At 52.3% G+C, this 27,955-nt stretch overlaps 12 protein-coding genes across 12 annotated transcripts; 5 read left to right on the top strand and 7 right to left on the bottom strand.

Moving 5' to 3' along the window:
• Nucleotides 1-3: 3 nt before the first annotated feature.
• ACHE_80801S (uncharacterized protein) lies at nucleotides 4-1,996 on the bottom strand (the record flags this gene model as incomplete). The annotated part of the gene is made up of 7 exons (XM_043284213.1): nucleotides 4-87; nucleotides 147-290; nucleotides 353-765; nucleotides 817-1,292; nucleotides 1,349-1,421; nucleotides 1,473-1,486; nucleotides 1,563-1,996. The coding sequence occupies 7 exons, from the start codon at nucleotides 1,994-1,996 to the stop codon at nucleotides 4-6; spliced, it is 1,638 nt and encodes a 545-aa protein (XP_043141415.1).
• Nucleotides 1,997-2,347: 351 nt separating this feature from the next.
• Nucleotides 2,348-2,947, top strand: ACHE_80802A (alpha/beta fold hydrolase; the record flags this gene model as incomplete). Its single annotated transcript, XM_043284212.1, has 1 exon — nucleotides 2,348-2,947. One exon carries the CDS (start codon nucleotides 2,348-2,350, stop codon nucleotides 2,945-2,947), a length of 600 nt encoding a protein of 199 aa, XP_043141414.1.
• Nucleotides 2,948-3,473: 526 nt separating this feature from the next.
• On the top strand, nucleotides 3,474-4,725 carry akr1 (putative aldehyde reductase (AKR1); the record flags this gene model as incomplete). The annotated part of the gene is made up of 6 exons (XM_043284211.1): nucleotides 3,474-3,520; nucleotides 3,572-3,758; nucleotides 3,810-3,902; nucleotides 3,953-4,132; nucleotides 4,179-4,307; nucleotides 4,360-4,725. 6 exons carry the CDS (start codon nucleotides 3,474-3,476, stop codon nucleotides 4,723-4,725), a joined length of 1,002 nt encoding a protein of 333 aa, XP_043141413.1.
• Nucleotides 4,726-4,959: 234 nt separating this feature from the next.
• On the top strand, nucleotides 4,960-6,140 carry ACHE_80799A (MDR family NADP-dependent oxidoreductase; the record flags this gene model as incomplete). Its single annotated transcript, XM_043284210.1, has 4 exons — nucleotides 4,960-5,641; nucleotides 5,689-5,758; nucleotides 5,807-5,858; nucleotides 5,913-6,140. The coding sequence occupies 4 exons, from the start codon at nucleotides 4,960-4,962 to the stop codon at nucleotides 6,138-6,140; spliced, it is 1,032 nt and encodes a 343-aa protein (XP_043141412.1).
• Nucleotides 6,141-6,251: 111 nt separating this feature from the next.
• On the bottom strand, nucleotides 6,252-8,301 carry SED1 (S53 family peptidase; the record flags this gene model as incomplete). Its single annotated transcript, XM_043284209.1, has 3 exons — nucleotides 6,252-7,374; nucleotides 7,421-7,771; nucleotides 7,823-8,301. The coding sequence occupies 3 exons, from the start codon at nucleotides 8,299-8,301 to the stop codon at nucleotides 6,252-6,254; spliced, it is 1,953 nt and encodes a 650-aa protein (XP_043141411.1).
• A 2,125-nt stretch (nucleotides 8,302-10,426) lies between these two features.
• fos-1 (sensor histidine kinase/response regulator Fos-1/TcsA) lies at nucleotides 10,427-12,556 on the bottom strand (the record flags this gene model as incomplete). The annotated part of the gene is made up of 1 exon (XM_043284207.1): nucleotides 10,427-12,556. The coding sequence occupies one exon, from the start codon at nucleotides 12,554-12,556 to the stop codon at nucleotides 10,427-10,429; it is 2,130 nt and encodes a 709-aa protein (XP_043141410.1).
• Nucleotides 12,557-13,912: 1,356 nt separating this feature from the next.
• On the bottom strand, nucleotides 13,913-15,068 carry ACHE_80796S (FAD-dependent oxidoreductase; the record flags this gene model as incomplete). The annotated part of the gene is made up of 3 exons (XM_043284206.1): nucleotides 13,913-14,198; nucleotides 14,247-14,644; nucleotides 14,691-15,068. 3 exons carry the CDS (start codon nucleotides 15,066-15,068, stop codon nucleotides 13,913-13,915), a joined length of 1,062 nt encoding a protein of 353 aa, XP_043141409.1.
• A 681-nt stretch (nucleotides 15,069-15,749) lies between these two features.
• Nucleotides 15,750-18,266, top strand: optF (small oligopeptide transporter, OPT family; the record flags this gene model as incomplete). Its single annotated transcript, XM_043284205.1, has 4 exons — nucleotides 15,750-15,806; nucleotides 15,951-16,139; nucleotides 16,209-18,021; nucleotides 18,073-18,266. The coding sequence occupies 4 exons, from the start codon at nucleotides 15,750-15,752 to the stop codon at nucleotides 18,264-18,266; spliced, it is 2,253 nt and encodes a 750-aa protein (XP_043141408.1).
• Nucleotides 18,267-18,405: 139 nt separating this feature from the next.
• Nucleotides 18,406-20,718, bottom strand: ACHE_80795S (uncharacterized protein; the record flags this gene model as incomplete). Its single annotated transcript, XM_043284204.1, has 2 exons — nucleotides 18,406-19,211; nucleotides 19,257-20,718. 2 exons carry the CDS (start codon nucleotides 20,716-20,718, stop codon nucleotides 18,406-18,408), a joined length of 2,268 nt encoding a protein of 755 aa, XP_043141407.1.
• Nucleotides 20,719-22,233: 1,515 nt separating this feature from the next.
• ACHE_80793S (uncharacterized protein) lies at nucleotides 22,234-23,180 on the bottom strand (the record flags this gene model as incomplete). The annotated part of the gene is made up of 2 exons (XM_043284203.1): nucleotides 22,234-22,368; nucleotides 22,422-23,180. The coding sequence occupies 2 exons, from the start codon at nucleotides 23,178-23,180 to the stop codon at nucleotides 22,234-22,236; spliced, it is 894 nt and encodes a 297-aa protein (XP_043141406.1).
• A 1,083-nt stretch (nucleotides 23,181-24,263) lies between these two features.
• Nucleotides 24,264-25,254, top strand: ACHE_80792A (SMP-30/gluconolactonase/LRE family protein; the record flags this gene model as incomplete). The annotated part of the gene is made up of 2 exons (XM_043284202.1): nucleotides 24,264-24,569; nucleotides 24,625-25,254. The coding sequence occupies 2 exons, from the start codon at nucleotides 24,264-24,266 to the stop codon at nucleotides 25,252-25,254; spliced, it is 936 nt and encodes a 311-aa protein (XP_043141405.1).
• Nucleotides 25,255-25,278: 24 nt separating this feature from the next.
• ACHE_80791S (uncharacterized protein) lies at nucleotides 25,279-26,253 on the bottom strand (the record flags this gene model as incomplete). The annotated part of the gene is made up of 1 exon (XM_043284201.1): nucleotides 25,279-26,253. The coding sequence occupies one exon, from the start codon at nucleotides 26,251-26,253 to the stop codon at nucleotides 25,279-25,281; it is 975 nt and encodes a 324-aa protein (XP_043141404.1).
• Nucleotides 26,254-27,955: the final 1,702 nt, after the last annotated feature.

Here is a 27,955-nt window from a genome sequence, read left to right as displayed (position 1 = left end):
GCGTTACGAGTTATTCTTGCATGAGAAACTGTCACTGCTAGGGTTGTCGTGGATGGACTTGCCAGAAGTGTACAGACCCAGCCCGCACTGTTTTAGTTAGCGTTGAACGAATAGTGTGCATATAGGGGCGGACAAGGTAAACGTACAATGAGACCGGCAATGCCAACGCAACCGAGGTTGAGTACAGTGAGAATCATTTTCTTCCACGAGGCGGTGTATTCACCGCGGTTCATATACAGCCAGAAAAAGGCGGGCAGACCGAAACTAAACCAGCTTCCGAAGATCGAACTCTGCAGTCGAGTCAGCAAACCCATAAACGAATTGGTTAAAGAAAGAACGGGGAAGAACGCACGATCAAACTCAACAAGCTGTCAAACACCGGCACAGCCTCGGCAATAATCCACGCAATAACCCACATAATCAAATTGATAGCAACCCACGATCCAGTGGCGACAAAGTCCCGCTTGTGCATCCGGTCGCTTCCCGCGAAGATACGCAGGTAGATGTACTTGCACCCAACGTGACAGAAGACGACACCCGCGATGATAATGGTCGGCAGGGCAATTCCGTAGGCGACCTTTTGCATGATAGGACTGGTCGAGCCCAGGGCAGGCGAGCTGACGCCATCACCGGCATAGTTGTAGGTCACGGCGGCGACGATGATGTAGATGATAATGTCAAGGACCTGCAGGAGGGAGAGAGCTTTGGTGAAGTCGCGGGGGTCCTTCAATTCAGCCATGATACCGAAGTACGCGACGTGACCGACTATTGCATGTTAGAACGTTTCTTGCCATTGCTGTGGAGGTTTCGTCTTACTGTATGCGAAAATAATGTTGGTGACGGCGGAAAAGGCTGTGACCAGGTCGGACTGGACAACGGCCTTGATGGGCATGCCACCGGGATGTTGGACGCCAAGGCTGACCATACAGATGATGACAGCAGCAGTGATACTGGTGAAGGAAGCCATGGACAACCATGACACGTTGTTCAGAGTCCGCGGCAGGGAGCAGATCAACGAGATGATCAGGCCGACCACGCCAAAAACGATAGTGCACGTGCCGTGGTCGGTCAGGACGTTAAAGGCGACGGAAAAGGTGACCAAGTGACTGGCCATGAAAAAGATAATGAAGAGCAGCTGGGCGATACCGAGGAACTCCCGGCCGAACCGGCCCATGAGGACCTCTCCCGCATCCGCCATGCTGGTGACGAATGGGTATCTCAACTTAAACTGCCCCATGAGGTAGCCGGTATATGTCGCGATAACACCGATTCCGACGAGGATAATCAACGCTCTGTGCCAATTAGCTTTCCCCGGTCTCCAGTCAGCCGAGCATGTGGGAATACTAACGGAACCAAACCGAGCGTAGCCACAGCCGCTGGCAGGGATAATACACCCAGCGAGATGGTCTCGGCAACCATAACTGCATAATTAGTCTTGTTCTAAAAAAAATCCGGGGAAATCTAGTACACACGTAGTCCACATTGCCTGTGGTCGCTTGGTCAGCATATACCATCCGGCATAGAGAATGAAGAGATTTCTCGGGGGGCGACGGGGGACATACCACCACGACAACACCTTGTATTTAACTTCAGCCTCCTCTTCATTGCCAAAGGCGTCCTGCGCCGTTGGATCGAAATGTTCTTTCAAATCTTTTTCTTCATCTTGGTCGTGCCAGGGAGGGTATTCGGCCGGGGTAACGGGGTCGACGGACATGATGGTGCAATTGAATATGGGGTTACCTCTCCACGGGGAAAAGCAAGAAATAAATAAGAGTAAGAGAAACCGGCAGAGAAGAAGGAAAGAACAGAGAAAAGAAGGAGAGAGGAAGAAAACGCCATGTTTCACCAACGGCTGGCGTCGGTCACGGTACGGTTCTTTGCAGTGGGACCGGGCCGGTGATGCTGATAAAGTTAAGATAAATGCGACGTTATTCCAATAGTATTCACGAGTTTGCCTCTGATAAGCCCGGAGAATGCTAGAAACGGCGTTTTCCATGGTGGGTGATATGCCCTACCCTTACCGAGAAGGGCAAAATCTGCTCTCCACACAACGGAGGTTGACCGAAAGTCGGAGATAGGAGAGGCAGGAACGCCCCATCCCCGGACTGAGTCAGTGGCGCTAGTTGTGACCGGTGCTCTCTCGAGTATCTTCCCCGAGCATTCTCCATCGTTCTTATGGAGTCACGTGATGAGTCACGTTTGCTCACGTGTGCTCACGTGTGTCGGCCTCAGGCTTTTCGCCGGTCGGACCCGTGACTTTTCCCCGGTTGCATCATGAATTATCATTCATAAATGAGGCCTCTCTGTGCTCCTCTCATACTCATGGCGTGCATTTGCTCACTGTATAATGGCCGAAGTGGCTCCCCAGTTCAAGAATCTTTCCCTCTCCGTTGACGGGGTTGATCTGTCCGTCGCGGTCGTTCAAGGGCCCGGGGACCCTACATTGGCACCCATTGTATGCCTCCATGGCTTTGGGTCAAGCAAAGAGGACTACTACGACTTCGCCCACCACTCTCCCTTCCAGAACCGTCCCTTTCTGGCCTACGATGCCCCAGGTTGTGGAGAGACCGAGTGCTCCGACCTGTCACGCATCTCGATCCCTTTCCTAGTCCGCACCGCCGAAGCCGTTCTCGACCGTGTGGGCATCACCACCTTCCACCTGATTGGCCATTCCATGGGCGGTTTGACAGCGCTGTATCTCGCGCATAAACATCCGGACCGGGTGCGCAGCTTTGTGGATATCGAGGGCAACCTGGCACCGGAGGACTGCTTCCTCAGTCGACAGATTATCACGCACGACGATCCGCAGCTGCACCCTGAACAATTCTTCCACAACTTCATCCAACGCACCCGACGGTCCCCTGCGTTTCCAATGCGTTGTACGCGTCGAATCTGCGGCACAAGGTGCGTCCCGGGGCGGTGCGGGGTATCTTTAGTTCCATGGTGAAATTGTCGGACGAGGAGGACCTGATGGGGATATTTCTGGGCCTACCCTTCCCGCGCATGGTTATGTATGGGGAATTGAACAACGGCTTGTCTTATTTGCCGCGTCTGAAAGAAAACGGGGTAGAACTGGCTGAGATCCCGTACAGTGGGCACTTTCCCATGTACTCCAACCCCCCGGAGATGTATAGACGCATTGCGCAGTTTCTGCCATCTTAGCGGATATTACTGTACCTGTACTCCGTACGATATTCACTCCATAGCCTAGACTTGTATATAACCGATTCACCCGTCGGGTAAATCCACCCAATAGAAAAATGGCACTTCTCTCGGAGGAGACTGTCCCGATGATATCATGTCCCAAAACAGTAATATTATGGTTCCTGGGGATTCCCAATCGGGGCTTTGTTTGGCGGGGTTGGTGGGATGATGCCATGATTCCCCGCCTATAAACCTCCCTCCTCTTCATTCTTTTTCCTTTCCTCACAATCTCCCCATCTCACTACATAGTACATTCCTGTATCGCCATCATGTCTCTCGGAAGGAAGGTCACTCTCAACTCGGGCGTCGAGATCCCGTAAGCCCCCGCCCTCTTATGTATCCATGGTACCATCGACTAATGTCGCAGTCAACTGGGTTTCGGTACCTGGCAGTCCGCCCCTGGTCAGGTCGGCGAGGCTGTCTACCAGGCTCTCAAGGCCGGCTACCGTCACCTGGACTTGGCTGTCGTCTACCAGAACCAGCGCGAAGTCGGCGAGGGTCTGAAGCGTGCTTTCAAGGACGTTCCTGGCCTTAAACGCGAGGACATCTTCATCGTGAGTTTCGCATATAAGCACAGTTGATGATGGACTATACTAACAACCCAGACCTCCAAACTCTGGAACAGCCAGCACCACCCTGACGATGTCGAAAAGGCTCTGAACGACTGCCTCGCTGAACTCGAACTTGACTACCTTGATGTATGCATTCTCCGGTGTGGATCGCTATGGCTTACTGACAATTGACATAGCTCTACCTCATCCACTGGCCCGTGGCCTTCAAGCGCGGCTCCGAACTGTTCCCTCTCGCCGCCGAGAACGACTGCGCCATTGACAACGACATCTCCATTGTCGACACCTGGAAGGCCATGACCAAGCTCCCCAAGGAGAAGGCGCGCACCATTGGTGTCTCCAACTTTTCCATTGACCACGTACGTCCCAGTCCTGCGAATAATGAATCCAGCTAACAAAGAGCAGCTCGAGGCCCTCATCCAAGGCACTGGTGTCGTCCCCGCCGTCAACCAGATCGAGCGTCACCCTCTCCTCCAGTCCAACGCTCTGATCAGGTACTGCGACCAAAAGAAAATCCACGTCACTGCCTACTCGGTGAGCACCCCCCCCTGAACCATCCCGGGGAACACGGACACTAACAACACAGGCCTTCGGCAACAACATGATCGGCGAACCCCTCCTCATTACCCGCGACGAAGTCAAGGAAGTCGCCGAGAGCGCCTCCAAGCGTCTGGGAAAGACCGTCTCCCCCTCGCAGGTGGTCCTGGCCTGGTCGCAGGAAGGCGGCCACAGCGTCATCCCCAAGTCCGTCACGCCGCACCGCATCGTCGAGAACTTCCAGGAGATCGAGCTCACGCCCGAGGAGATCGAGAAGGTCAGCAAGATTGGCGAGACCCCACGTCGATACAACATTCCGTACGTTGCCAACTCGCCGCGGTGGAACATTAACGTCTTTGGCGAGGCGGAAGAGACCCCGGCTACCTACAAGGTTAATGTGGGTGTGGCGGCATAAAGGCGTGCATAATGTACATAGCTAGTCATACGAATTCTACGATCCACAATTCACGAATCAGTTTAGTCCAAGATCGGCGTCCCGTAGATACGGACACGCAGTACGGAGTGCATAAAGTTACTTAAAGTTACATTGCGCTGCACGGGAATCAATTCCATCCTACTCCTTACTCAGTTATATTCAACCTCACCACTTTGCTATTAACACAAACATCCTCAGTCAAGTACCGCCACCATGCAAACCCGCGAATGGACCCTCACCAACAAACCAACGGCCCTCCCAACCATCTCCGGCCCCAACCCCACCTTCACTTTGAACACCATCTCCCTCCCCACGCTGCAACCCGGCCAAGTCCTCATCAAACCGCTCTACCTCTCCAACGACCCGGGCATGCGCCCATGGATCTCCGCAAATGCAGACCCCAAGCGGCAATACCTACCACCGATCCATGAGGGCGAAGCGATGCGTACCGCCGCCATAGTACGGGTTGTCGAATCTACTTCCGAGAAACTCCCGGTAGATACTTTGGTATTCGCATTCACAGAATGGCGCGAGTTGAGCATCCGCGATGAAGCCGAGTGCCAGCCTCTCGCGCCCATTCCGGGCCTCGATATCGCACATTTCCTGGGTGCGTTGGGAACGCCTGCTATCACGGCGTACTATGGGCTTAAGGAGATTGTCAAGGTGCAGCCTGGAGAGACGGTTGTTATTTCCGGGGCTGCGGGTGCGACGGGAAGTATGGGGGTGCAGATTGCGACGAAGCTGCTTGGTTGTCGGGTTATTGGTATTGCGGGGACAGATGATAAATGTGCTTGGGTCAGGGCTCTTGGGGCGGAAGAGTGTATTAACTACCGCTCTGAATCGTTTGAGGAGGATCTCATCAAAGCAACGGAGGATTATGTTGAGGTTTATTTTGGTATGCCCTATTTCCACCCGGTAAAGGGAAACAGCTAACACGTGAAGACAACGTCGGCGGCGCCATCCTCGACCTCATGCTCACCCGGCTGAAGCGCTTTGGACGGATTGCTGCTTGGTAACCCTCCTCCCTACTCGTGTGTATACGGGGTGCTAACAGCAACAGCGGCACAATCTCAACCTACAACTCCACCGAGCAGACCTACAAGCATCTCTTCGTGAGCTTGCCCTCCCCCTCTTACTCGTGTGTAAAAATCGTGCTAACGAGGCAGGAAATCATCCAAAACCGCCTGAGCATGCACGGATTCTTCGCCTATGACTACTTACCTCACCTCCCTGCGACTACGGAACTGCTCGTCCAGGCGTGGAAGGATGGCAAGATCATCCTGGATGACGAGATGCAGACCATTGTCGATGCGGGCTTTGAGGATGTCCCGGGTGTTTGGTTGAGGTTATTTGAGGGGAATAACACTGGGAAGTTATGCACTAAGCTGGTTTAAGTGTACAGAGTACGGAGTAGTCCGAAGTATAGAGACAAAGGAATTATCATTATCCATTACCCGGGCGTTACAGACCCTTGGTACTAGCATTCATAACGTAGAGAGATCAGATTATGGCTGGTCCATGAACAAGTCCAACAACTTAGGATAGTTGGGAGTTCCCAGGCCAGTAACCGGGTCCCAGCCAGGAACTGCCTTGAAGGCAGTCACGCCGCAACCTGAGTTGTCACCCTTAACGATGTCGTTAAACACATCGGGGTTCTCATACAGCAGAGGGTTGACGAAGCCAACCGTCGACTTGCCCTTGGCCAACCGCTCCTCGTTGATACGGGTGAGCATGGCCGCGAACACGGGCGCCGCGGCAGAAGTACCACTGACGAGGGACGGAAGACCGCCAGAGAAAACAAGGACGTTGTCAGCGACAGCAGCAACGTCAGGGTACGCACGGCCAGCACGGTTGTAGATACCGCCGTTGGCGCCGAAGGAGCTGTTGTCGACGGACTCGTAGTACTTGTGGCCGGGGTCGTACTTAGAGAAGTAGTCCTCGACGGCCTTCTTCTGGTAGTCGGCGCGCTTGTAGATGTTACTGAAGCCACCACCGGATGGGAACTTGGTCACTGCCTCTTCCTGGTCCTTCTTGGGGTCGGCCAAAGGGGGCAGGTAGGTACCACCGGTGGTGGTGAGGTAGGGGCAGGTAGCGGGGAAGTCGGGAGCGAAGACCTTGTCGTCGTCACCCATGCAGTTGCTGGGTCTGGGGTCGCCGCCGCGGCCTTCGACACCGGAGTCACCCGAGGCAACCACGACAGAGACACCCTGCATACCGAGCTTCATGAACTCGTGGCACTGGCGGCGCTGGTAGGAGATGGGCAGAGAGGCCTCAGTGCCACCGTAAGATATGGAGATGACGTTGGTGGGTTTGTAGACACCGCATTGCAGCTTGCCCTTGTAGCCGCCGTCGACGTTGTGCGGGTACGGCGGATCCAGGTCGGATTTCTCCGAGCAATAGGAGCCGTCGATGGCGTCGAGGAAGTTGTTCAGGAAGCCGTCGTAGGTGTAGTTCTTCTCGTAGACGAGGTCGTCAGTCTGGAACAGAATCGAGTTCTGCGGCCAGATAATGGGGTACGAGATCTGGAAGTCCAGGTTGGACTCGGCGCCGGCAGTGAGCGAGCTGTTGGAGGGAGCCTTGGCGCCGTCAATGGCCTTGAGCTCGGGGTGAGTGCCATCGGGAATGGTGCTACTAAATTAGCCATTGCCTACTAATCCAAGGACAGGGGACATACGGATAGACACTCGAGAAGAACAAGTCCAGGTCATCCTGGTTGTAAATGTCGCCCAGGTCTTCAAAGATACCGAGCTCGTTACCCTTGGTAGCCTTGTCACCCTTGGTCATGTTGTACATGGCCTCGATACACGGCGGGGTGATGGCCACATCACAGAGACCCAGGAGGTTGCCGAGTAGTTCCGCCAGAGGCAGTCCCAAGGTGCGCAGAATCGGGGGCAAGAGACCCGTGCGCTTCTGGAGGCCGGATTCTTCGGTCTCGTTGGCCCGCTTCACGCCCCTGACCTCCAGCAGATTAACACCGGGCTTGATGAAGTCAATGTGGCGTTGCACATGCTTGGGGACGTGGTACCTGTACGAATGAGCTATTGAACTAAACCACAAAGGGTGGAGAGGGACCTACTCGCGGCACGCAACATGATTCTTGCCAGTCTCCTGGTGCTCGTAGACGTAGTACTCGGTGTTCAGCAAGGATTCCACCTCCTCGGCATCAGCATCAAACTGCAACCATTGCTTGTTCGTGGACTGCGAGATCCGGTGTCCCGCAATACCCATGTTCTCCAACCAGTCACGGACGCTGTCCACTGTCTCCTTGGACGGGGCGAAGAGATCATGGATCTCCTCGGCGGTGTAGTACTGTCCGTACCGCGACGAACCGGGGTGCGAAACCTCCATGAGGAGATCATGACCGCGGTCCAAGTTAGACTGGGTCAGACCGATACGCATTGGCAGGCTGGCGGATCGGTCCAGCCTTCTTTCCTCGCTCCACGAGGCAGGCAACGCATCCCGGCGTTCATGAACAACGTAATTGTGGGAAGAAGAAGCAGGGGCAGCCAGCACGTGGGCGGCCATGGCGCCCAGAAGGAGAAGAGAAGACTTCATTTTGACAAGCTTACAAGTCCAGCTTGTACTCTCCTGGGAATTGACAAACGGAGCTGGAGAAGGAAAGCATTAGAGACAGGGTGTCCACCCCGTATATATACGGAATTTGCACTGAGTCCACCAAAACATGCTGTGGGAGGCTCACCTCAATCAGCCGTGGTGATCATCGCGTCCCACTGGTGGTTGAGGAGAAAAGAGGAGCAAAGCCAACTCCGCAAAGTCTGTTGTCTAAGCACTGCCGATGCTTACTTTCCGAGGCCAGGCCAATGATAAGATGAACAAGCCTCCTCACGCCCTTTCATGTCTATCGCTATCTCTTATCTTTGATGCAGTAACAATCGACGTTCGTCCTTGTCACTGCCCCGTACGGAGTACAAAGTGCACATTTTCGTAGGAGTTGCTCATCCCACGTGAAAGCTGTCTCTGTCCATCATCACTTCCTCTGCACTGGCACAAGTACGTAGTGCGTCATGACGGATTCAGACCGCGAGGGGTTTCCGGCGATCCTGGCCAAATTGAAAGAGACGGTTCCCGGACAATCCTTTGCGCGCTCCAAAGTCCCTAGGTCTGTAGCATTCTGACCTCAAGACTGCCTGATTCCGACGAGCTGATGCAAGCAATAACACAATGCGGTGTGATAATTATGCCGGCTATCTGCTCGATTGCACGTATTACATACGGCAACCGGAAGCATAATAATAAAGCCCGACGAAGCTTAATTTGAACCGCGTCTTTCGTGCAAGATAGGCCCTTTACCGCGCGTAGTGACATGCACTCCTACTGTGCCAGAGGAACGACAGCGGGTCTGCCGCCCAGGATACATGAATCGTAGAGGTATCCTGCGATGGTTAACTCACCCCTAAACTCAAGCACGAGGGAAACGACGCAAGGACTGCGGTAAATCATCTCAATCAGGAAGCCAAGCAAACCAGGCTGTCCCAAAAGGGAATGGAAAGTCGAAACTATTGCCATTGCCGGCCTTTGGTGCAAGGATCGACCGTCGTGCAAGATTCAGGGGGTGGGCCGAGGAGGTTCTCGGAATGCATTCTCTTGTGACTATGCCGGGATATTTTGTTTCTTATTTGCTTTCTAAGGCTGCTCCTGCTTCTGCAGTGCCATTGGCAGTATTCAAAGTATCCTGCCCTTCATCATTATCGTGTTGTCGTAGTCCGGGTATCCCCTATTGATCGGCGAGCCCGCTGTATAAACTCAACGCCGCCCGAAAAAATAACATTAAGCAACCTAAGCAAATCAGAAGCAAAGACCGCGACTGTGGCGAATCTTCTGCTGCCGACAATTCCCCGGGTATCACAGTATTCCAAAAGGGTTAAGGAAAGAAAAGGGTAATATCCGGAGGCCATCGAGCACAAAAGAACGCTCTGCCTGGAGCCCGGGCCAACATTTCCAACAACAATCACGCAAGACCCTTCGAAGGTTCAAGGTTCAAACGAGGCAATGCCGGGCGAGATAACGATCAACCATTGCGCACGGGGACGGCTTGTCGTTCCTCCAGATGTTCAGCTTCCGAATATCCCACTTGGAGAGGAAAATCATGACGATTCCATTCAGTATCATACACATGTCTACACTCATTACTCGTACTCGTACACCAGTATACAGCGATTCTTCCCCAGCTGTCGAGCGTCCGTGTTTTGGTTGTGGTCGGTTTTGTCTACGCAAAGACCCCATGGTCAAGTCGCTAGGGGCTATCATGGCGGGGAGAGAGATAATCATGACGCTCTCATATGATTGACAGAGCCTGCTGGTACTGTTCAAGGCCGTTAGTGTCGCGGACGAATGGTATACAAGAGAGAACAAGGGCAAAGGAGGAGAGAAAAAGGTGTCTGAAGGCAGAGAACGTACCGTATCGTCGCGATGCCAGCAATCATTACATGGTGCTCAAGTCCCGCAAATGATAATGACAGGTGCCAGTTAGCCCTCTGTACGCGTACTCCAATCTTGCGTTGGATTGGACACCCTTGATGGTCTTGTCGATGCCATGCTATGCTCAATTCGGTTCATCTGAGATCGTCACCAGTGAAACTGTGGAATGCAAGTCGAGACCAGATAAAGTGTCTCAATGAATGAAAAAACGAGACAGAAATGCTCAGCACATTGGAGTCCTTCAAACAATCCACTTCCAAAGCATCCTCAAAAGCTGCTGTCGATGAATCGGTTTCGCCAAATAATCATTCATCCCGTTTGCCAAATACGTCTCCGCATCGCCCTTCAGTGCATTCCCAGTAAGTGCGATAATAGGCACATCAATGTGCAATTCTCGAATTCGCGATGTCGCCTCTAACCCGCTCAACACCGGCATACTAACATCCATCAACACCACGTCATACGACAACGGACGCTGCTTGACCATCCGCACCGCCTGCGCCCCGTCCCATGCAACATCGACGCGTTCAAATCCCACACTGTTGAGAAGTTTGCGCATCACCATTTGGTTCACCATGTTGTCTTCGACGAGAAGAATGTGTTTCTGGGGTGCGATTTTGCGAATCTCCTCAGTCGGGTCGAAAGTTTCTTCGGAGGCGAGGCCGGCTGCTCGGGCTGAGTCCACCTCGTCCGTACGATTCATTCGCGCTGTCACCCAGAAGATACTTCCACGGCCGTCTGGGTTTGGTCTGAATCCAACCGTCCCGTTCATCAACTCGGCCAGGCCTTTGCAAATCGAAAGACCCAGTCCTGTCCCTTGGTACTTCTTGGTGCAGGAGTCTGCGAATCGTGTGAAGGGGGTGAAGAGGGTATTGATGGAGTCGGCCGGAACCCCGATACCGGTGTCGATGACTTCTGTCAAGATGTTGTAGGCGTCTCGCTTTTCCTCGTCGACGGAAAATGACGTGTGAATCTTGACGCTGCCTTGCTCGGTGAATTTGACTGCATTCCCAACGAGATTCTGCAGTACCTGCCGGAATCGAAGCGGGTCGCCTTTGAGATACTGGGGGAAGTCGTCCGGAAGATCGCTGATCAATTCAACTCCCGGCTTGAGAAGCGGGTTGCAGTTTCGCACAACGGCGTCGATGATCGTTCGGGCATTGACGATATCCGAGTGCAATGAAAAGGCCCCGGATGACAGTTTGGAGTAGTCCAGAACATCGTTGATTACCTGCAGCAGAATGGAGGTCGAATCTTCAATGATAGATGCATACTCTTGCTGCTGTTGGTTGAGCTCGGTGCTCATCAACATGGTCAGAGCCAGCAACATGCCGTTCATCGGGGTACGTATTTCGTGGCTCATGTTGGCCAAAAAGTCGCTTTTCAGTTTCGACGATTCCTCAAACGCCGCTATCAGACGGGCCTCAGCGGCTTTGCGCTCAGTCAAATCCCGGGTGACCTTCGCGAAACCGACATGATGTCCAAATTGGTGGATAGGCGTCACGAGGACGTTGGCCCAGAATCGCGATCCGTCGCGACGATACCGCCAGCCTTCATCTTCCACCTTGCCATCGCGCAGACAGACCTCGAGTTCTTTTTCGGGCTTCTGTCGGATACAATCCTCGTCGCTGTAGAAGATGGAGAAATGCCGACCGATGATTTCATCCGCTGAGTATCCATTCAACACGGTGGCGCCAGAGTTCCAGGTCGTAATGTTCCCGCGCGTATCGAGCATGAAGATGGCGTAGTCTTTGACGGTGTCCAGCAACGTCCGGTAGGATTCATTAATGTAAGTCTGCTTGCTGCATGCGCGGGATTCCGCGTGTTCGGTAGTGGCATTCTGAATCTCGAGGACCATGTAGATTAGTTCCGGACCGTCGAAAATCGGTATTAATCGTAGGGAGAAGTAGGAATTTGTATCAGGGAGATGGATGCCGCCAATTGTCTGGACGTCGCGGCTGGTAACAGCCGCTTGCAAGGCGCCGCTGAGGGTCACAATGTCGGGGGAGGGTATGGCGTATGACGAGATCTCGTAGATACACTTGTCCAGCAGCGCGTCTCTGCACTTCTGGAAAATTTCAAGATGGCTGTTGGATACCTCGACCACTCGTAGGGAAGCGTCGAGAAGGATGGTCGGAATGGGAGTTAAGCGGTATATTCGAGCCAGAGGATCATCGCGCCGGCGCGTAAGACACTCGTGTGTGCGTGAGCTGTAGTCCTTCTCATGTTGTTCTCGATGTGCTTCTTCATAGTCCTCTTCGTGCCGTTTCCCAAGATATAGATCCTCCTCCGGGGGCGGAGTCGCCATTGCGACGGTGACAGGTTCACGATTCCCGATTGTGAGTCGAAGGAGTTGATTATTAGGAACCATCGCGAACCGGTCGTCGTGCGTCGACACAGTAATGATGGTTCAATTTCCATGCGCGAGTAGTATTCGAAAGCGAGTGTTCGGAAACAGTGATGCAAGTAAAAAGTGAGGCGAGGATGATTTCAATTAGATATTATTAAGAAGAAAAGAAAAGAGACAGAAAAAAAAAAAGAAAAAAAGCGCACCAGTCCAGCTCAGCGCATTCAGCCAACAGCGAAAGACCGCAAGAATGACTACACTTTTTGACTTCAGATCGACACCAGCCAGCGTTAGTGGACGGTATAAAATACCGACGGCTGCGGGGGACGCGTGCACCGAAAATTCCAAGGATTTTCTAGTGCTTTTCAGCGACTCAGGAGAAGTAGAACCATGGTACTCGGTAGACAGAGGTGCGGAGGTGCTTGGTTTTCAAGAACCAGGGAACGGAAAGCAAACAATGGCGCGTCGTTTAAAGGAATATTAAGCTGTATTAAAAGGGATATAGGGAGGAATCTCGGTCATTTGACAGAAGCCGAATGGAAGCCGTGGAAGACGCATGAGACGAAGGAGTGGGAACTGACGGAACCTGATACACCAGCGGTCGGAGGAAAATAACTGGAATCCAGGTGGAAAAGGCGTCGACGTAAGAATCCAATCATTCCCCACCGATCCTTGAGAGAAAATGACGATGCGGCCGGTATATGTACTCCAATCTTGCGGTCAGATTGGACATTCTTCACGATCGGGACGATGTCATGCTGCATAGAAGCCTCGCACCTGTCTGACGGGGTGGACACATTCGGAATCCATGCTATTCGTCCAGTACCGGCGACCTCCCAGCACCCTAGCAAACGAGCACAGTACAACAGTATGAAGGTCGTCCGTACACGGTCACACGTACAGTGGGATGCGGCTGGGATGACTGGATTGGTCTGTAGGCATCGTTAGCAGCGGCAAAAGCAATAATAATCAGGATAATAACACACTAACTATGCAGTTGTGAGCAGCACACTGAGAACTGTCGATCTGGAATCCAAGAGGAAGGCCCCTAGAAACGATCGTCGTCGGAGAGATCCGCGAGTCGTTATAGTCAACAGGGGGTATTGAGGCAGTATTCTGTGTTTTACTCAGGGATCAAAAGTATTTATTCTGAGTAGAAGGGGAAGGGGTTGTGTTGATTGTGTATAGTCGTGTGTAGTTGTGTGTAGTTGTGTAGTTGTCATTGAAGTTGTTGGTTGTGTGATAAAGATATCTGCCTAAGGCATCATAATTTATACATAAAGGAGTATTGTAGAATGAAATAGAATAGTAGAATAATATTGAATCATAGAATATGGTATCATATCGTAACTCGCTCATCCAAACTCCTCAAAATAAAAATCACAGAATCACATTCTCCCGTTCGGCCCTCTCAACCATCTTGGACAGAGCATCGGCCACTCCATACGAGAATGCATATCCACCACCACCAAATCCATACGCGGACAGGATAGTGCGCTGTCCGACCTTCTCGCAGTCTAACCGGAAACCACCCTGTCTCGAAGGACGGATGCCAATGATGTGGCTGATGCTGTCTTCCGGAGGATTCTCTGGTACAATTTCGGGTGCCAGGATGTGAGCGCGGGAGATTTCGTCTTGGGCAATTGCCATATCGACTTCGGGGGAGCTAAAACGTGTTAGCAATGAAACATTATCACGGCTTAAAGAGACATACAGATTGTCCTGCTGTTTGACACCCCCAAGGACAACACCCTTGGACATCGGACGGGGAATCACATATGTATATTGCTTGCCATTCCGGAAATACATCATATGGCACTTGTCGGTCTTGTAGAACACATTCTGACCGCGTTCGGGAAAGCACTTGTCGTCCTTGACGTCGTCCAACTCTTTACTCCCAATGCCACTGGCGTTGATGAAGATGCTGGATTCGGGGAACATTTGGTACAGGTCTTGCAAGGAGTTGACCTTCTTGCGAATGAACTGCCCTCCACGTTCCGTGATTTGCTTTCCGAGATAGGGCATGTGTAATGTTGGATCGGTGACGAGGGTATCGTAGGCCCAACCGCAGTTGAAATGCGAGGGGAATTCGTCTTTTTTGAGATGACGGAACTACACTTGTTAGTATCTGGAATATCCGACTATCCAAGACTCATACCTTGGACACAACATGCTGCCCCCATAACGAAGAATTCTCCGGCGGAGCCTGCTCGAGGAGTTCCCGTGTATCAACTATACACACCCCCGATGTCGGATCCTCCTGGGCCATCTTCAGCAAGTGGCGATGAGTAACAGCCTGGAAGTATCGCTGCTCCGGACTGATACCCCCGGCGGCATGCCATGCTGCACCAGCCCAAGCCGAAGCATAATGGATGTTCTGGTCTCCTGGGAGATACTCCGCCACTAGAACCACGGGGAACCCGTTCAACAACAACTGCCGGGCAGTGGTACACCCGATGATACCAGCCCCAAGAATGACAATAGGGCGCTGGGCAAAGGGGAGGGAAGGAGTATGCTCGAGATGCGACTCGCCCATGATGCGCTTTCTCTGGTTTAGTGTTCAAATTCTGGAAGCCGGGGAGAACCAGATTTTATAACTTGATCAACGAGTCATCTAGAGGCAAACTCGGATGCGGCCAACGGCTCAACCCGCTCTCTACCGATCTCTGACACGGACATAGAAGAGTTTGGCATGAGGGCTGGACGATCGGGATACTCTCTAACAGCGGAAGATTCGTGTTCTCGTCTGTTGTTGGATGTGGCTTACTGTGCAGCCGGAGGATATACACCAATCTTGTCGGAGAGAAGCGCCCAGATCCGACGGTCGGCATGAGCCGCGACAGTGGCAGAGGAGTCGTCAGCTTGATATGCTTGAATATCGCTTGAAGCCGACGAGTATATGTACGGAGTACAGATGTAAGAGTAGGTAGGGGGTTGCTTGTACTTGTACGAGTATAGTGCCGAGGCATAGATATCATAGTCGTGTAGTAGTGTATGTACTTTGTAGGTAATTGCAAACTCTTGCGGAGTTGTACTTTGTCCAGACTCCTTTTGCCTCATCTTTCAAACTCACATTCGGGGCTAACACTTTGCATCAGCACTTGTACATACTAACATGCCCAGATATTGATGCACAGACAGACACTCAGACAGATACACAGCAATTACATATACAGGCACACGCACATACAAATACACGACACCGGCTCCAGCCGCCATGCCCGATGCCGACTCGCTGTCCGGTAAAGAAAAAAAACACCAGCACAGCGTGCAGGTGGGTTCATTCTTTTTTCCTATTCTAGAAACATTCGCTTTCGGTCTAGTATACGAGCTGCTGCCGCCTGTCATGCCTGACGTGCTGCCTGGCCGGGCACCCATTGGATCGCACTGCTTGCTCACACTGGCCGAAACGATATAGGACCCTCCCTACGAGGCCAACTCCTCCGAAATCGAAATCCTAAGCGATGGCGATGCCCGGCGCATTCTCCCCTACGAAGCGAGTGACTCTCCGTTTCCCGAGGTGCGCGCCGTCGTGCAGCCCGTCGATAATGTGACCCTTCCGGTGAACACCGTCCGCATGTGGACAATCGGTGTTATTTTTACCATTGTGCGTTGCCCGTCGCAATCGCGATCCGGTAGGACGGTAGGACAAGACAAAGCTAACAAAGAGAGACAGGTAGGAAGCGGTCTCAACCAGTTCTTCAGTCTGCGCCAACCCAGTGTCACCATCAGCGCGCTGGTCGCCCAACTCCTCGCCTTCCCCGTCGGCTGCGCATGGGCAAAATGGCTCCCCGTGGGCTGGTGGAATCCGGACCGACACTTCAACATCAAAGAGCATGCACTGATCACGATCATGGCCAACGTGTCGTTCGGCTCGGCTGCCGCGACGCAGGTCATCGAGGCAATGGTCAAGTTCTACAATTTCCCGTCGCAGGGCGGGTTCGAGATCCTGCTGTGCATCACGACGCAGCTGTTCGGGTTTGGATTGGCGGGGATGGCGGCGCGGTGGCTCGTTGGGCCCGCGACGATGATCTGGCCGCAGGTGTTGTCTAATGCGGCGCTGCTGCAGACGCTGCATTCCAAGGCGAACACACTAGCGGATGGGTGGCGTATCTCGCGGCTGCGGTTTTTCCTGATTGTCTTTATCGTGGGAGGGGTATGGTACTTTGCGCCGGGGTATCTCTTCACCGGGCTGAGCACGTTTAGCTTCATCTGCTGGATCGTGCCGAACAATGTGGTTGTCAACCAGCTGTTCGGCCAGCAGACTGGGCTGGGCATGTCCGTGTTGACATTCGACTGGGCGCAGGTGGTCTACGCGAACCAGAGCCCGCTCCTGGTACCCTTCTGGGCCGGGTTGAACGTGATGGGCTCGTTCGCGCTGTTCTTCTGGCTCATCTGCCCGATCCTCTACTACACCAACACTTGGTACTCGGCGTATCTGCCGATGCTCAACTCAAACACGTTCGACAACACCGGCAACTCGTACAATACGAGCCGCGTGATGACCCACTCCGGCACAATCGACCAAGAAGCCTACCGGAATTACTCCCCCATGTTCCTCCCAGCCGGCTACGCATTGACATACGGCGTTGCATTCGCCAACCTAACCGGCATCTTCGTGCACATCGCCCTGTACCACGGCAAAGACCTCTGGGATCAATGGCGCGGCCGCAACAAGAAAGACATTCACGCGCGGCTAATCGCCGCCTACCGCGACGTGCCGTGGTGGTGGTTCGTCGCGATCACAATCCTCATGTTCGTGCTGTCCATCGTGACCAACGAAGTCTGGCACACGGGTCTCCCCGCCTGGGCCGTGGTGGTCGCCTACGTGCTCCCCATGCTCTACATCGTCCCCGTGGGGATCATCAAAGCAGTAACCAACATCAGCAGCAACCAGCTCAACCTCCTGACCGAGTTCATCGGCGGCTACGCGTTCCTCGGCCGGCCGGTCGCCAACATGGCATTTAAATTCTACGGCTACGTCGCCGTCTCGCAGGGGCTGGAGTTCATGGCTGACATGAAACTAGGGCATTACCTACACATCGCGCCGCGGACGGTGTTCCTGACGCAAGGCCTGGCAACGCTCATCGGTGCGGTGGTGCAGTGCGGCGTGACGGTGTTCATGATCACCCGCATCGACGGCGTGTGCACGTCCGACGCCTCGGGTGGGTTCACCTGTCCGCACGGGCGAGTAACATACTCGTCCTCATTGATCTGGGGGGCGCTCGGTCCCGGGCGGAACTTCTCGCCTGGCCAGATCTACGGGAATCTGCTATGGTTTTTCCTCGTTGGGCCGGTGGTTGTTGTCATCACGTATTTGCTTGGGCGGAAGTGGAAGAGTCTCAACTACCTCTCTTGGCCCGTGGCGTTCGGGGCGATGAGTCTTGTTCCGCCGGCGACGGGGATTAGCTTTTCGAGTTGGTGGCTGATTAATGTGATCTTTAATGGGTGGTTGAAGATGCGGAAGCCGGCTTGGTGGTCGAAGTATAGTATGTCCCCTTTGCTGCCTACTTTCCTGACTGGAGTTGCTAATAAAGTAGATTACGTGCTGTCAGCAGCTCTCGACTGTGGCGTTGCTGTCGCGACGGTTATCATCTTCTTCTGCATTACCCTGCCGGCCGGCTCGCTGAGTTGGTGGGGAAACACAGTGTACAGCAACACGGCCGATGGAAAGGGCACGCCGTGGAAGGGCCTACCTGAACGGGGGTTCTTTGGGCCGGAAGTCTGGCATTAACATAGCACCAAAAGCGTTGCTTGCATGTACATACAATAATGTAAATATCATAATCATACCTTGATTCCCGGGCACAAAACAGAACTAAGGAGGGTATCATAACTGCATGGTATATAAATAAAAAGTACACCAAACAAGTTTACAAAGTGTAGTACGTCGCCATCTCCTCCTGAAACCAATCATACGAATAAAACAACTGCTCTGCCAGTTGCGGATCAATTACGGTATTCCCTGTTCCATCCACCAAGAGTACATCATCCAGTACCGGTGCTAACGGCACTGTCGATGGCGGTGGTGCTAATGGTACGGTCAACCGTGGCGGCGGAGGCGTTGGTGCTGCTTGTAGTTGGTAATGTTGCTGCTGCACCGCCTGTTGTTGCTGGTGTTGTTGTACCTGCTGCTGCTGTTGCTGATACGCAATCTGGCTGAAAATCATCGTGCTCTGGTGTCGAAACGTCTCCGCCAATCTGTCTACTCCAGGCCGTCGCTTGCCAAATTGCTCGAGCAAAACAATCACCGCTTGAATTGCGCGACGCATCATCTGCTCATCTGGCTGCCATAACGGCGGTTGGCCTTGTCGGAACGCGCGCGAGTTCTGCTCGAGGCCCCACAGAATGGTAATTCCCGCAAAGTAGAGCTGGCTCAGCGTCAACCAGATCCACTTGATCTTGCCCACCGAATAGCTATCCCAGTATGACCGGATCACTTGTATGCTCGAATCGCCGCAGCTGATGATACTCGTTGCGTCGGACGTTGGATTGCGCGGGCTGGGTCGATACATCAACAGCAGGGTCGTGTAGTATAGGTAATCGTAGTAGCTGGTCGAGTATAAAAGGGCCGTGGGGTAGACTGGTGCTTGCATTCGCCATTCATCCACCTCATGACGAAAATGGCTCAGGGTCATGATAACTTCGTGCGTCGATGGAGGGGGTTGATTGTTGTACACTGCATTGTTAGAAACGTTCACTGATATGGGTCAAGGAGACGTACAATAGCGATAAATGCGCGAGAATATCCGTCGCAGTCGCACCACCTGCAGCGGAATCGTCATCGCACTGGCCCCAGGGGCCTCCGTCCAGTCATCATTGAATTCGCGAGGGAGATCAACGGTAATGTCCTCGTCTGCGATGCCCAAAGGTCGACCCAGAGTGACTGCAATAAGACGATCGAGATTGTACAAGCTCCAGAACGCCCGCTTTGACATTTCTTCTTCCACCACATTAGCCGACGGACGTGCCTTGTGTAATCCCAAGCTCGTGGCCAAACGCATTGTGCTTCCCAACACATGCCAAACACTTGGTCCCGTGGTCGCAAACAGGGTGTACAGCGCAAGGCTCAACAACGCTCGCACAGCAGGTAGATCTTCGTTCTGCAACGCCAACGGCAGCGTTTCCTGGCTGGCCCGATAAAATTCGGCCGTCTGCGTATCGTCTGCAGACTTGATCAACAGCGCGATCGCGATCGTAATGTGATATGAGTAGTGAAACTCTGGCGACGGCACCTCGCCGCTGTAGAGCCGTCGCAACTGGCTCAGAAATTCCACACGATGCAGAAACGGATACTGGTATCCCATGCTATCAAAGTAGTTACCCGCCACCTTTTCTGCTTCCTCCAACGAGGGGAGCTTGAGCACCCGCGGGGAGGACGCCAGAGGCCGCGCGACTGATGGCCGTCGGTGCTCCAGCTGGTCGCGAAAGATCTCACCCACGTTGGGCAGCCCCGTACCAAGCGACTCCGACACCGTTGGCCCTCCTGTCGACGACCCCTCGGCTGCACTGGGTGTATGTGTTGTAGACGGACTCGACACGGACGCCCCCGCGGTCGCAGGTCGCGTATCCCCCGTGGCCACCATGGCAGGCACCTGGTACCACCAGTCGGGATCCCCCTCACCATCCACAGAGCTGCCGGTGGCCAGTTCCGCGGCGGTGATACCCGTCTTGCGGCGCACGATGTCCTCCAGCCATTGCACGCGTTTCTGCAGGTTCTCCAGCTGATCGCGGGGCACGGACGCATTGGCGACCTGGGGACCGGGAGGGGGAATGGTGCAACGGACACCAGCCCGGGTACAGGCTGAGCAGTTCGGGTAACGAAAGTCGCATTTCTTCTTTCGTTTGCGACAGAAATCGCAGGCGGTTGAGACGCGTTTGCTGCGGGCTACCGACGCGGCGGACACGGACGAGGACGGGCTCTGGTGGTAAGAAGTAATCGGGACATTCTGTGTAGTGGTGGTGGTATTCGCAGGAGGATCGGGAATGAGGCTGCTGCTACCACGGACCAATTCGGGAAGCGGTTGTTGGTCAGCCAGCGGGTGGGAGGACGGGGGAAGAGGATTGGCCGGACTGGCAGAGGGAGGGGGAGGGGGACGCGGAAGCGAACTGGCGATGTTGTCCAAGCGAAACTTGCCCAGCTGCTCGCGGAAGTCCTTGTCGTTGCCGGTGGTGCTGCTGCTCATCTTGCTGGTGGAGGAGGGCGGCTCCAACCGCAGTCCATTACGGTTCTGTCCACGAGTGCCGAGAATCAATTATTGAATCCCAAAAGAGTAATGGTGAACTGTATATGGAGTAGGAAGAGAAGAGCTCGAGAGAGTAGTGGTAATGTAAAGACGAAGTGAAGTCTGAGCCTGGGAGAAGGTTCTCGGTTAGGCTTAGTGCGTGCCGATCGGATCTTTCCTCTTTTGGGCCATTTGAGGCTATTCATCTTGATCCTAGTATATATACTGCTGAGACCTTGTGCAAACAGGACGGCTTTGAACTGGTATAGGAACGCTTCTGGAACATTCACTGGTCGTACTTATTAGGTCATTCCCTTGTCTCTGTCCTCTTTGTATACACTCTTCATCTACTTGTATTTATATACCCTCTACAGTACATATATCGTCAGCGTATCTCAAGCCTGGAAGGCAAGACGGTCCTTAAAAAACAAGTAAGCATGACTTTCTTGACCTTGTTTCCATGATTCTAACAGTACCGCAGCAGTCGGTCTGAGATACGTGCTGCTCATATACGACAATTGTTATGTCGGTCGCAGTCACTCCGTCAACTCAATGAGAACTAACATCTATAAACCTGTGTGCAGAACACCTCACGCCGGAACGATCTCTTGCGGCGCCGAGTTAAGACCTTGATAACGACGATCCTGAAACGGAGGATGAGGAGGAGAGCTCGGTGCAGGAGCGAGGGACCTCGGGCTGCAAGGAGTTTAGGGTGTTCTTGGTCTCATGTTGATTATCTGTGGGTTGGATTCAGTCCGCCTAAGAGATAGACTCCGAGGCCCAAGAATCTGTTTGGGATGGGACTGGAAAGCAGGAGTCCGTATGGACCGTTCCTCTCGGCTCAGTCAAAACTCGCCAGCGGAGGGCTCCTTGCTCCGTTTTATAAATTGCGGTCAACACATGACGCCAACGTCTATATATTAGCAACCAACCAGACACCTACCTATCCCTGATATCCTGCATGGCTGCACACTACCAACAGCGTCTACTATGTCAGCAGTCCATGTTGATAGCAGACTGGCGAGATAGTCACACCCGGGACTATCATCAAGCTCGAAACCGATGACCCCATCCGCTGACCGATTTCAAATTGAGATACTTAGTCTACAATAGGTGATTCAAGCTATGAGCTGATCGCTAAAGTTGAAGACCACCATTCTACTGACTACAAGCCTGTTGTCTGGTATTTCAGAGATCCACGGGAGGATCCATACATAGTTTTTGCTGCTTTGGTCGTGGAATTACGGTCTTTGTGACATGAAAGCAGATCATCAAGCTTAGGCGTGTTTGCCATGTTTGCTCTTTGAGGTGGTTGAAGGGTGTTGGTGAGATTGGAGGTGAGCTGCTTTTTGACTGTCGGTGCAAAGCAGTGGTTGATGGGAAATGTCGTCACCATCGAGCTTAACTCTAGATAGGCAAAAAAAAAAAAAAAGAAGCTGCAGTATTGCTCAAGAGTGACTATACATATTGGACCCTTTAATCCTGTTCCTCGTTCTCTGAGTTCCCCTTCGTCTGGTCATCATAAGCGGGTGGGTAAGCCACCTTGTACACAGAGTACCATGGTCGCTGGAAGAGATTATCCAAGTCTTCGAGCGACCTCCCTGTGGTATCCTATTGATGGTTAACGTGCAATTCACCCGACTTTTCATGGAATGGAAACTTACCGGCATAGCAAAGTACACATAAACAAACGATATCAAGCAGATCGACGCAAAAAACGCAAACGCGCCCCATTTCTGCGTCCCAGCTAAAAGACTAGGCATTGCACGCGAACAAGCAAAATAAAACGCCCAATGAAAGGCCATCGATATGGAAACGTTCAACGACCGGATTCGAACTGGAAACACTTCCGACCCGACCAAGTAGGGGATGCTAAACCAGCCGATGCTCCATGCTACTGCGTGGAGGAAAATAGCCACGATGGCGGCGACTGACGCTCTTGAGGCGCTGCGTGTTGCCTCGATTTCAGCAATGGCCATGTCCTTAGTGACGCCCAGATAGGCACCAACGAATATCAGGGTTGCTAATTGGAGGCTGATCCCGGTGAGTAGAGATTGTCTTCGGCCGATAATGTCCACAATGAATAGAGCAAAGGCCAGTGTGCTGACGAATTTCACTACGCCGTATATTCCAGTAGCCAGAAACGTGGATTCGTCGCCGCTAATACCTAGATACCCAAAGATGGTTGGCGAGTATTGCGTGATGGCATTAGCTCCGGACCATTGCGAGAAAATCGTAGCCATGAAGATCAGGAAGAATCGACGACGATTCTCAACGGGAACAAAGGTTTCTTTCAGAAGATCCCACATGGTTGCGTCGCTGACTGCCTCCATCTCGTGCAATATCTGGGCGTCCATGCCCGCCAGTTCAGCTTGAATCGCTGAGTGATCGTGCGGTAAGCGTCGCAGTTTGGACATGGTCATAGTTGCTTCTTCTCGTTTGCCTTTAGATAGTAACCAGCGAGGGGACTCTGAGCATAAAAAGCTTCCAAAGCCCCAGGTGACTGCAGGAGCAAGTTGGAGCAGTGTAGGAAGCATCCATTGCTTGTCAATCCCGGCATATTGTCGGGTGATCCCGTAGTTTATGAAGAAACCCAATACTACGCCTAGCTGCTGACAGGATGCATACAAAAGTGTAAGGAGTCCACGTATCGCTCTAGGCGAGATCTATGAGAGGGCTATGTAAGTATGAGGATCTCAGAAGAGTGAGTGAATTAATACCTCTGTGATATATACCGGCGGTACGATCGTCAAAGGTCCCATACCAAGGCCCGAGATGAAACGGGATGCATAAAGGCCGGAGAGGCTCCCATTGCATAGGCCTTGGCCTAGGATTCCGGCTATGTATATGACGGTCGCTATCCGGAGTGCCCATCGTCGACCGAACCTGTCGTTGATGGGAGAGCACTGTGTAAGATGGATTAATATGCATCTTGCAACAACCAGGAGAAAAAAATTGACTCACTCCAAGGCATCCAAAGACAGCACCAGCAGTCGATATGGATACAAGCCATCCTTTTGTATTGGCATATTCATCCTCCGTTTGGCTGCCAAGTCCAAATTTGGCCATGAAATATGATTGTGTGACTATCGAGGCAATATTTCCTATCAAAACCAGTTAGACGCAATCGTTGTGTTGGTTTTGTCTCTCTCACCCTCGTCAAATCCTTTCGATACCCCGGACAGCGCAAAGATACATGTGCACATCAAAACATAGCCATTGAAGATGCCCTTGGGGGAGTTTTGGATAGCTTGCCTGGCCTCCCTGATACGTCCCATTCTGTCGTTGCCTGTAAAGCAATCTAAGTCTTGTTGTCTCTTGCCGTTCCGTACGATATATACTCATGCGTGTGTTGTTCCTACTCCGCAACACTTCCTTGCAGGTCACAAGCTCCCCGGAAATTTTCCGATGTATCCGTCCGATACGCTGTATATATTGCTATGAGCGTTCAATGCATGGGTCTTCAGTTCTCTATAGGACAACGGAGTATTGCATCATCGGAAGCGATGAATTTCTACCCCGTCCCCCCGGTCATCCAGGCGAAAATCTATGTCCGCATTCCAAACACCCTTCGATGCACCGGCCAACCAACGGAATGGCGTGGCGGATCGGCCGTCCCTACCTCTGAAATCTTCCTGGAGGGTCCAACATATGTTACCAATGGGGATCTCTACCTTGTTGATGTGCCATATGGCAGGATTCTCAAAGTGAACGTTGCAAGACAGGTAACGGAATGTGCGCGGTGGGATGGCGAGCCCAATGGTCTTGCCGTGAGGAAGGACGGATGTCTTGTGGTTGCGGACTATAAACAAGTACGTATGCCTTTCGTATATTGTGTCAATGTGCTACTAAATAGAGTATGTATAGGGACTCTTGCTCTTCAATCCATCCACAAACTCCATATCGCCTCTACTCACCCGCCGGAATCTCGAACGGTTCAAAGGTCCCAATGATTTGATTGTCTCATCTACACACGACGTCTACTTTACGGACCAAGGACAGACAGGGATGACAGAACAAACCGGATGCGTTTATCGGCTCTCGCCTACCGGCAAGCTTGACTGCCTGGTCTCCAACGGCATTTCTCCAAACGGACTAGCTCTCTCGCCGGATGAACGCTTTCTATATGTCGCCATGACCCGGTCCAACGCTGTATGGCGACTTCCTCTTCACGCAGATGGGACAACAACTAAGGCTGGATTATTCTTCCAGTCTTTTGGCTGTGCGGGGCCTGATGGATTGGCTGTTGATGAAGAGGGGAATCTATTCATATGTCATCCGAGTCTAGGTTCGGTGTTTGTTGTAGATGCAGACGGGATTCCGAAAGCAAGAATTGCGACCGCCCGAGGAGGAGGTAAAAACTTGACTAATTGTACTTTTGGAGGACCAGATGGCAAGACCTTGTTTATCACGGACAGTATGGAGGGAAATGTGCAATATGTGCAGTGGCATTGTAGGGGAGTTCCCGAAGCAAAGATGGCGAAAACTAAAACATGAAAGTTGTACCTAGCTCTGAACATATCACAAATTTGACAAGTAGCTATACAGATTGTCCACTGCAGCCATGGCGCTTGCCAATTGCGCTCGAGAAGTCGCTGCCCCGATGTGTGGCGTGCTAATCACATTCAAGTTCTTCCATAGTTCCCCATACTTCTCATGACTTGGAGGCTCTTGTTCATGGCAGTCAAGGCCTGCACCCCATAGCCGTCCCTCCGACAAAGCTTTTATAAGATCAGCCTCATTGACAATCCCACCCCGAGCGGCATTGATCAGGATAGCGTCCGGCTTCATAGTCAGAATCTGCCGGTAGGAAATCATGCCTCGCGTTTCTTGAGTCAAGGGTACATGAATCGAGAGCACATCAGCGCTGACAAGCACCTCGTCGGCGCTCCTTGCTCGAACATGTGGAATATGCGACCAAGCGTCGTCGGGCATATACGCATCGTAGGCAACAATCTCAGCATCAAACCCACCACGAAAGATCTCCGCTACCGTACGTCCAATGTTACCCATTCCAATAATTCCAACTGTCCTTTGATACAGTACCAGCCCATTACAGGTCTCCTTGGGCACAGGCTTGAACATCTGCCGGGTAGTGATTGATCGAATTCCCCTAGCAACAGACAAAGCCAGGGCAGCGACAAGCTCGGCAACGTCGCGTGCATTGGCGCCAGGCGTATTGAGAATCTTGATACCTCTCCTCTTACATGCATCTTGGTCAATCTTGTCGATACCAACACCGTGTTTGCCGATGGCGACGAGGTTTGGGCAGCTGGCGATGTCATCGGCCGTGATGTAGGAGCCTCGGATCAAGAGGGCTCGAGCATTTTGGCGCCAGTTCTTAAACTCTTCATCATGAGGTTGAATGAGGTTGAATAGATTTTTCGCATGTTCGATAGACCGAGTAGGGAAGCTGTCGAGGGCGTAGACCGTGGGCTTAGGGCTTGGAGCCAACCGGGCGACCGAGCGGGGTACTTCGACGACTCCGAGCGCCATACTTGCAGATTCTCAAGTTCTGACATAAAAAATCGACTGTATTCCAACAAGAGTTCACATAATTAGAAGACTGACTTGGTACTACATATAGAGTCTATCGGACCGGATTCCGTCCGACGGATTCCCGGCTCCGGAACCCTACGTCTCCGCACATCGTCGGCAAAACTCCTCGATGGTATCTTGTATTGCATCTGGTATAATATCCGGGAGATCTTCGAGTATCTGTCTCAAAGTCAGTAATGGGATGGAAACGGATTGCTATTGATCCCACCTGGTCACTTGATGTCCCATGAGAAGCCACGGTCGACATAGCCCAAAGAACCCTAGGAAGTACCTTGAATGACGAGAAGCGTCCACCTACACTTGTCAACAAACCAGTGCATTTCGATATTATTCTTTGGTCTTCGGAGTTTCCTGCCAGCAATGACGCTGATGGAACACAGATGGTGAGCACTCCCGCGGCGAATAAGTCCAAGCCGTCGACGAAGGATCCAGCAAACTCGTTTTGCTCGAAGCGACGGTATTCCTTATTTATATATGCTTGACAAATTTCTGAGGACTCCTGGTTAATTTTCTGAGTTTTTCCTATCACTCTAGCACAAGATGCTGTGCGGCGACTGAGCTGTACGATCTGAATCAGGGCTCTGCATGTGAGTTGCATGACGGGTGTTGGCAAGTCAATGCTTGAATGAACATGGCTCATGAAAGATTTTTCAGTGTATTTCCAATAGCACAGATTACCATAATGAAAAGCCGACGGCTCAGACGAAGACGCTCGCATGCTCGACATCAGCCTGGCGTGCATGATCATATGACAGCCAAAGTCGAAGTTCACGGACGTTTGCGAATCCCGAATTGGAAACTGTTCTAAGTTGAGATAATGCTTGGCATATAAGAGAATGGAGTCTTACGTTAAGTGAAATGTCATCGTCTTGAACATTGAACGGCCGATCCAACACGCAACCTACCGTACTGTACGACTGTCAACCCCTCCTCTAACTGTGGTAATAATTGCATGCACTAACCGATCGAGTGTGTAAAGACTCCAGAAGAAATTCCGTCTGTTGTCAGATTCTTCCGACGATATCCCAGTGTCATGATGTTTCTCCCTATGGAGTCGAAGGGATATCGACTTTTTCACTGCCAAACCAAGGAGATGCCACGTCGATCCCCCGGAAGGGCTGTACATAGAATAAATAATCACCAGAAAGATGCAGCGAAGAATCTTCAAACTATCATTGTCCTCCATAATGATGTTGAAGCTTTCCATTGCTGCGCCATGCAAAGAGTTTGCAAATAGCTCAATACCAGGCTCAGAAGTAAGCATCATTGCAATGGCTACTACCATATAAACATTGAAATTTCGATATGGAGTATCAGCATTTTCAGTACCCCCACCTTCGAAAAATGTATCAAAATATCGCCTCATCTCCAATGGATCAATGTGGAGAAATGTGCTACCTATGTGGTTCATAAAACTGTCGAGATATGGTGCAGCAAACACTTTGCTGAGCCGGCCAGCGGGTCCCATCATAGCCACAAGCTCTCGGCGATGATAAGACGGGAGCGAAGACTGAAACGGACTATCCCCAGAAACAGAAAGAGCAGCTCTAACCATGTTATTCATGGCTAATGCTTGAGGAAATCCCCGAGCCTCGCAGCGCGGCTCGGCCATAGCATTCCGGGAAAGGAATCCTATTTC

Source organism: Aspergillus chevalieri, chromosome 8, assembly GCF_016861735.1.
Source record: "Aspergillus chevalieri M1 DNA, chromosome 8, nearly complete sequence".
In the NCBI taxonomy this organism is placed as follows: Eukaryota; Fungi; Ascomycota; class Eurotiomycetes; order Eurotiales; family Aspergillaceae; genus Aspergillus; species Aspergillus chevalieri.
The sequence above is the reverse complement of the archived record's forward strand: the minus strand, read 5'-3'. Positions and strand labels throughout refer to the sequence as shown.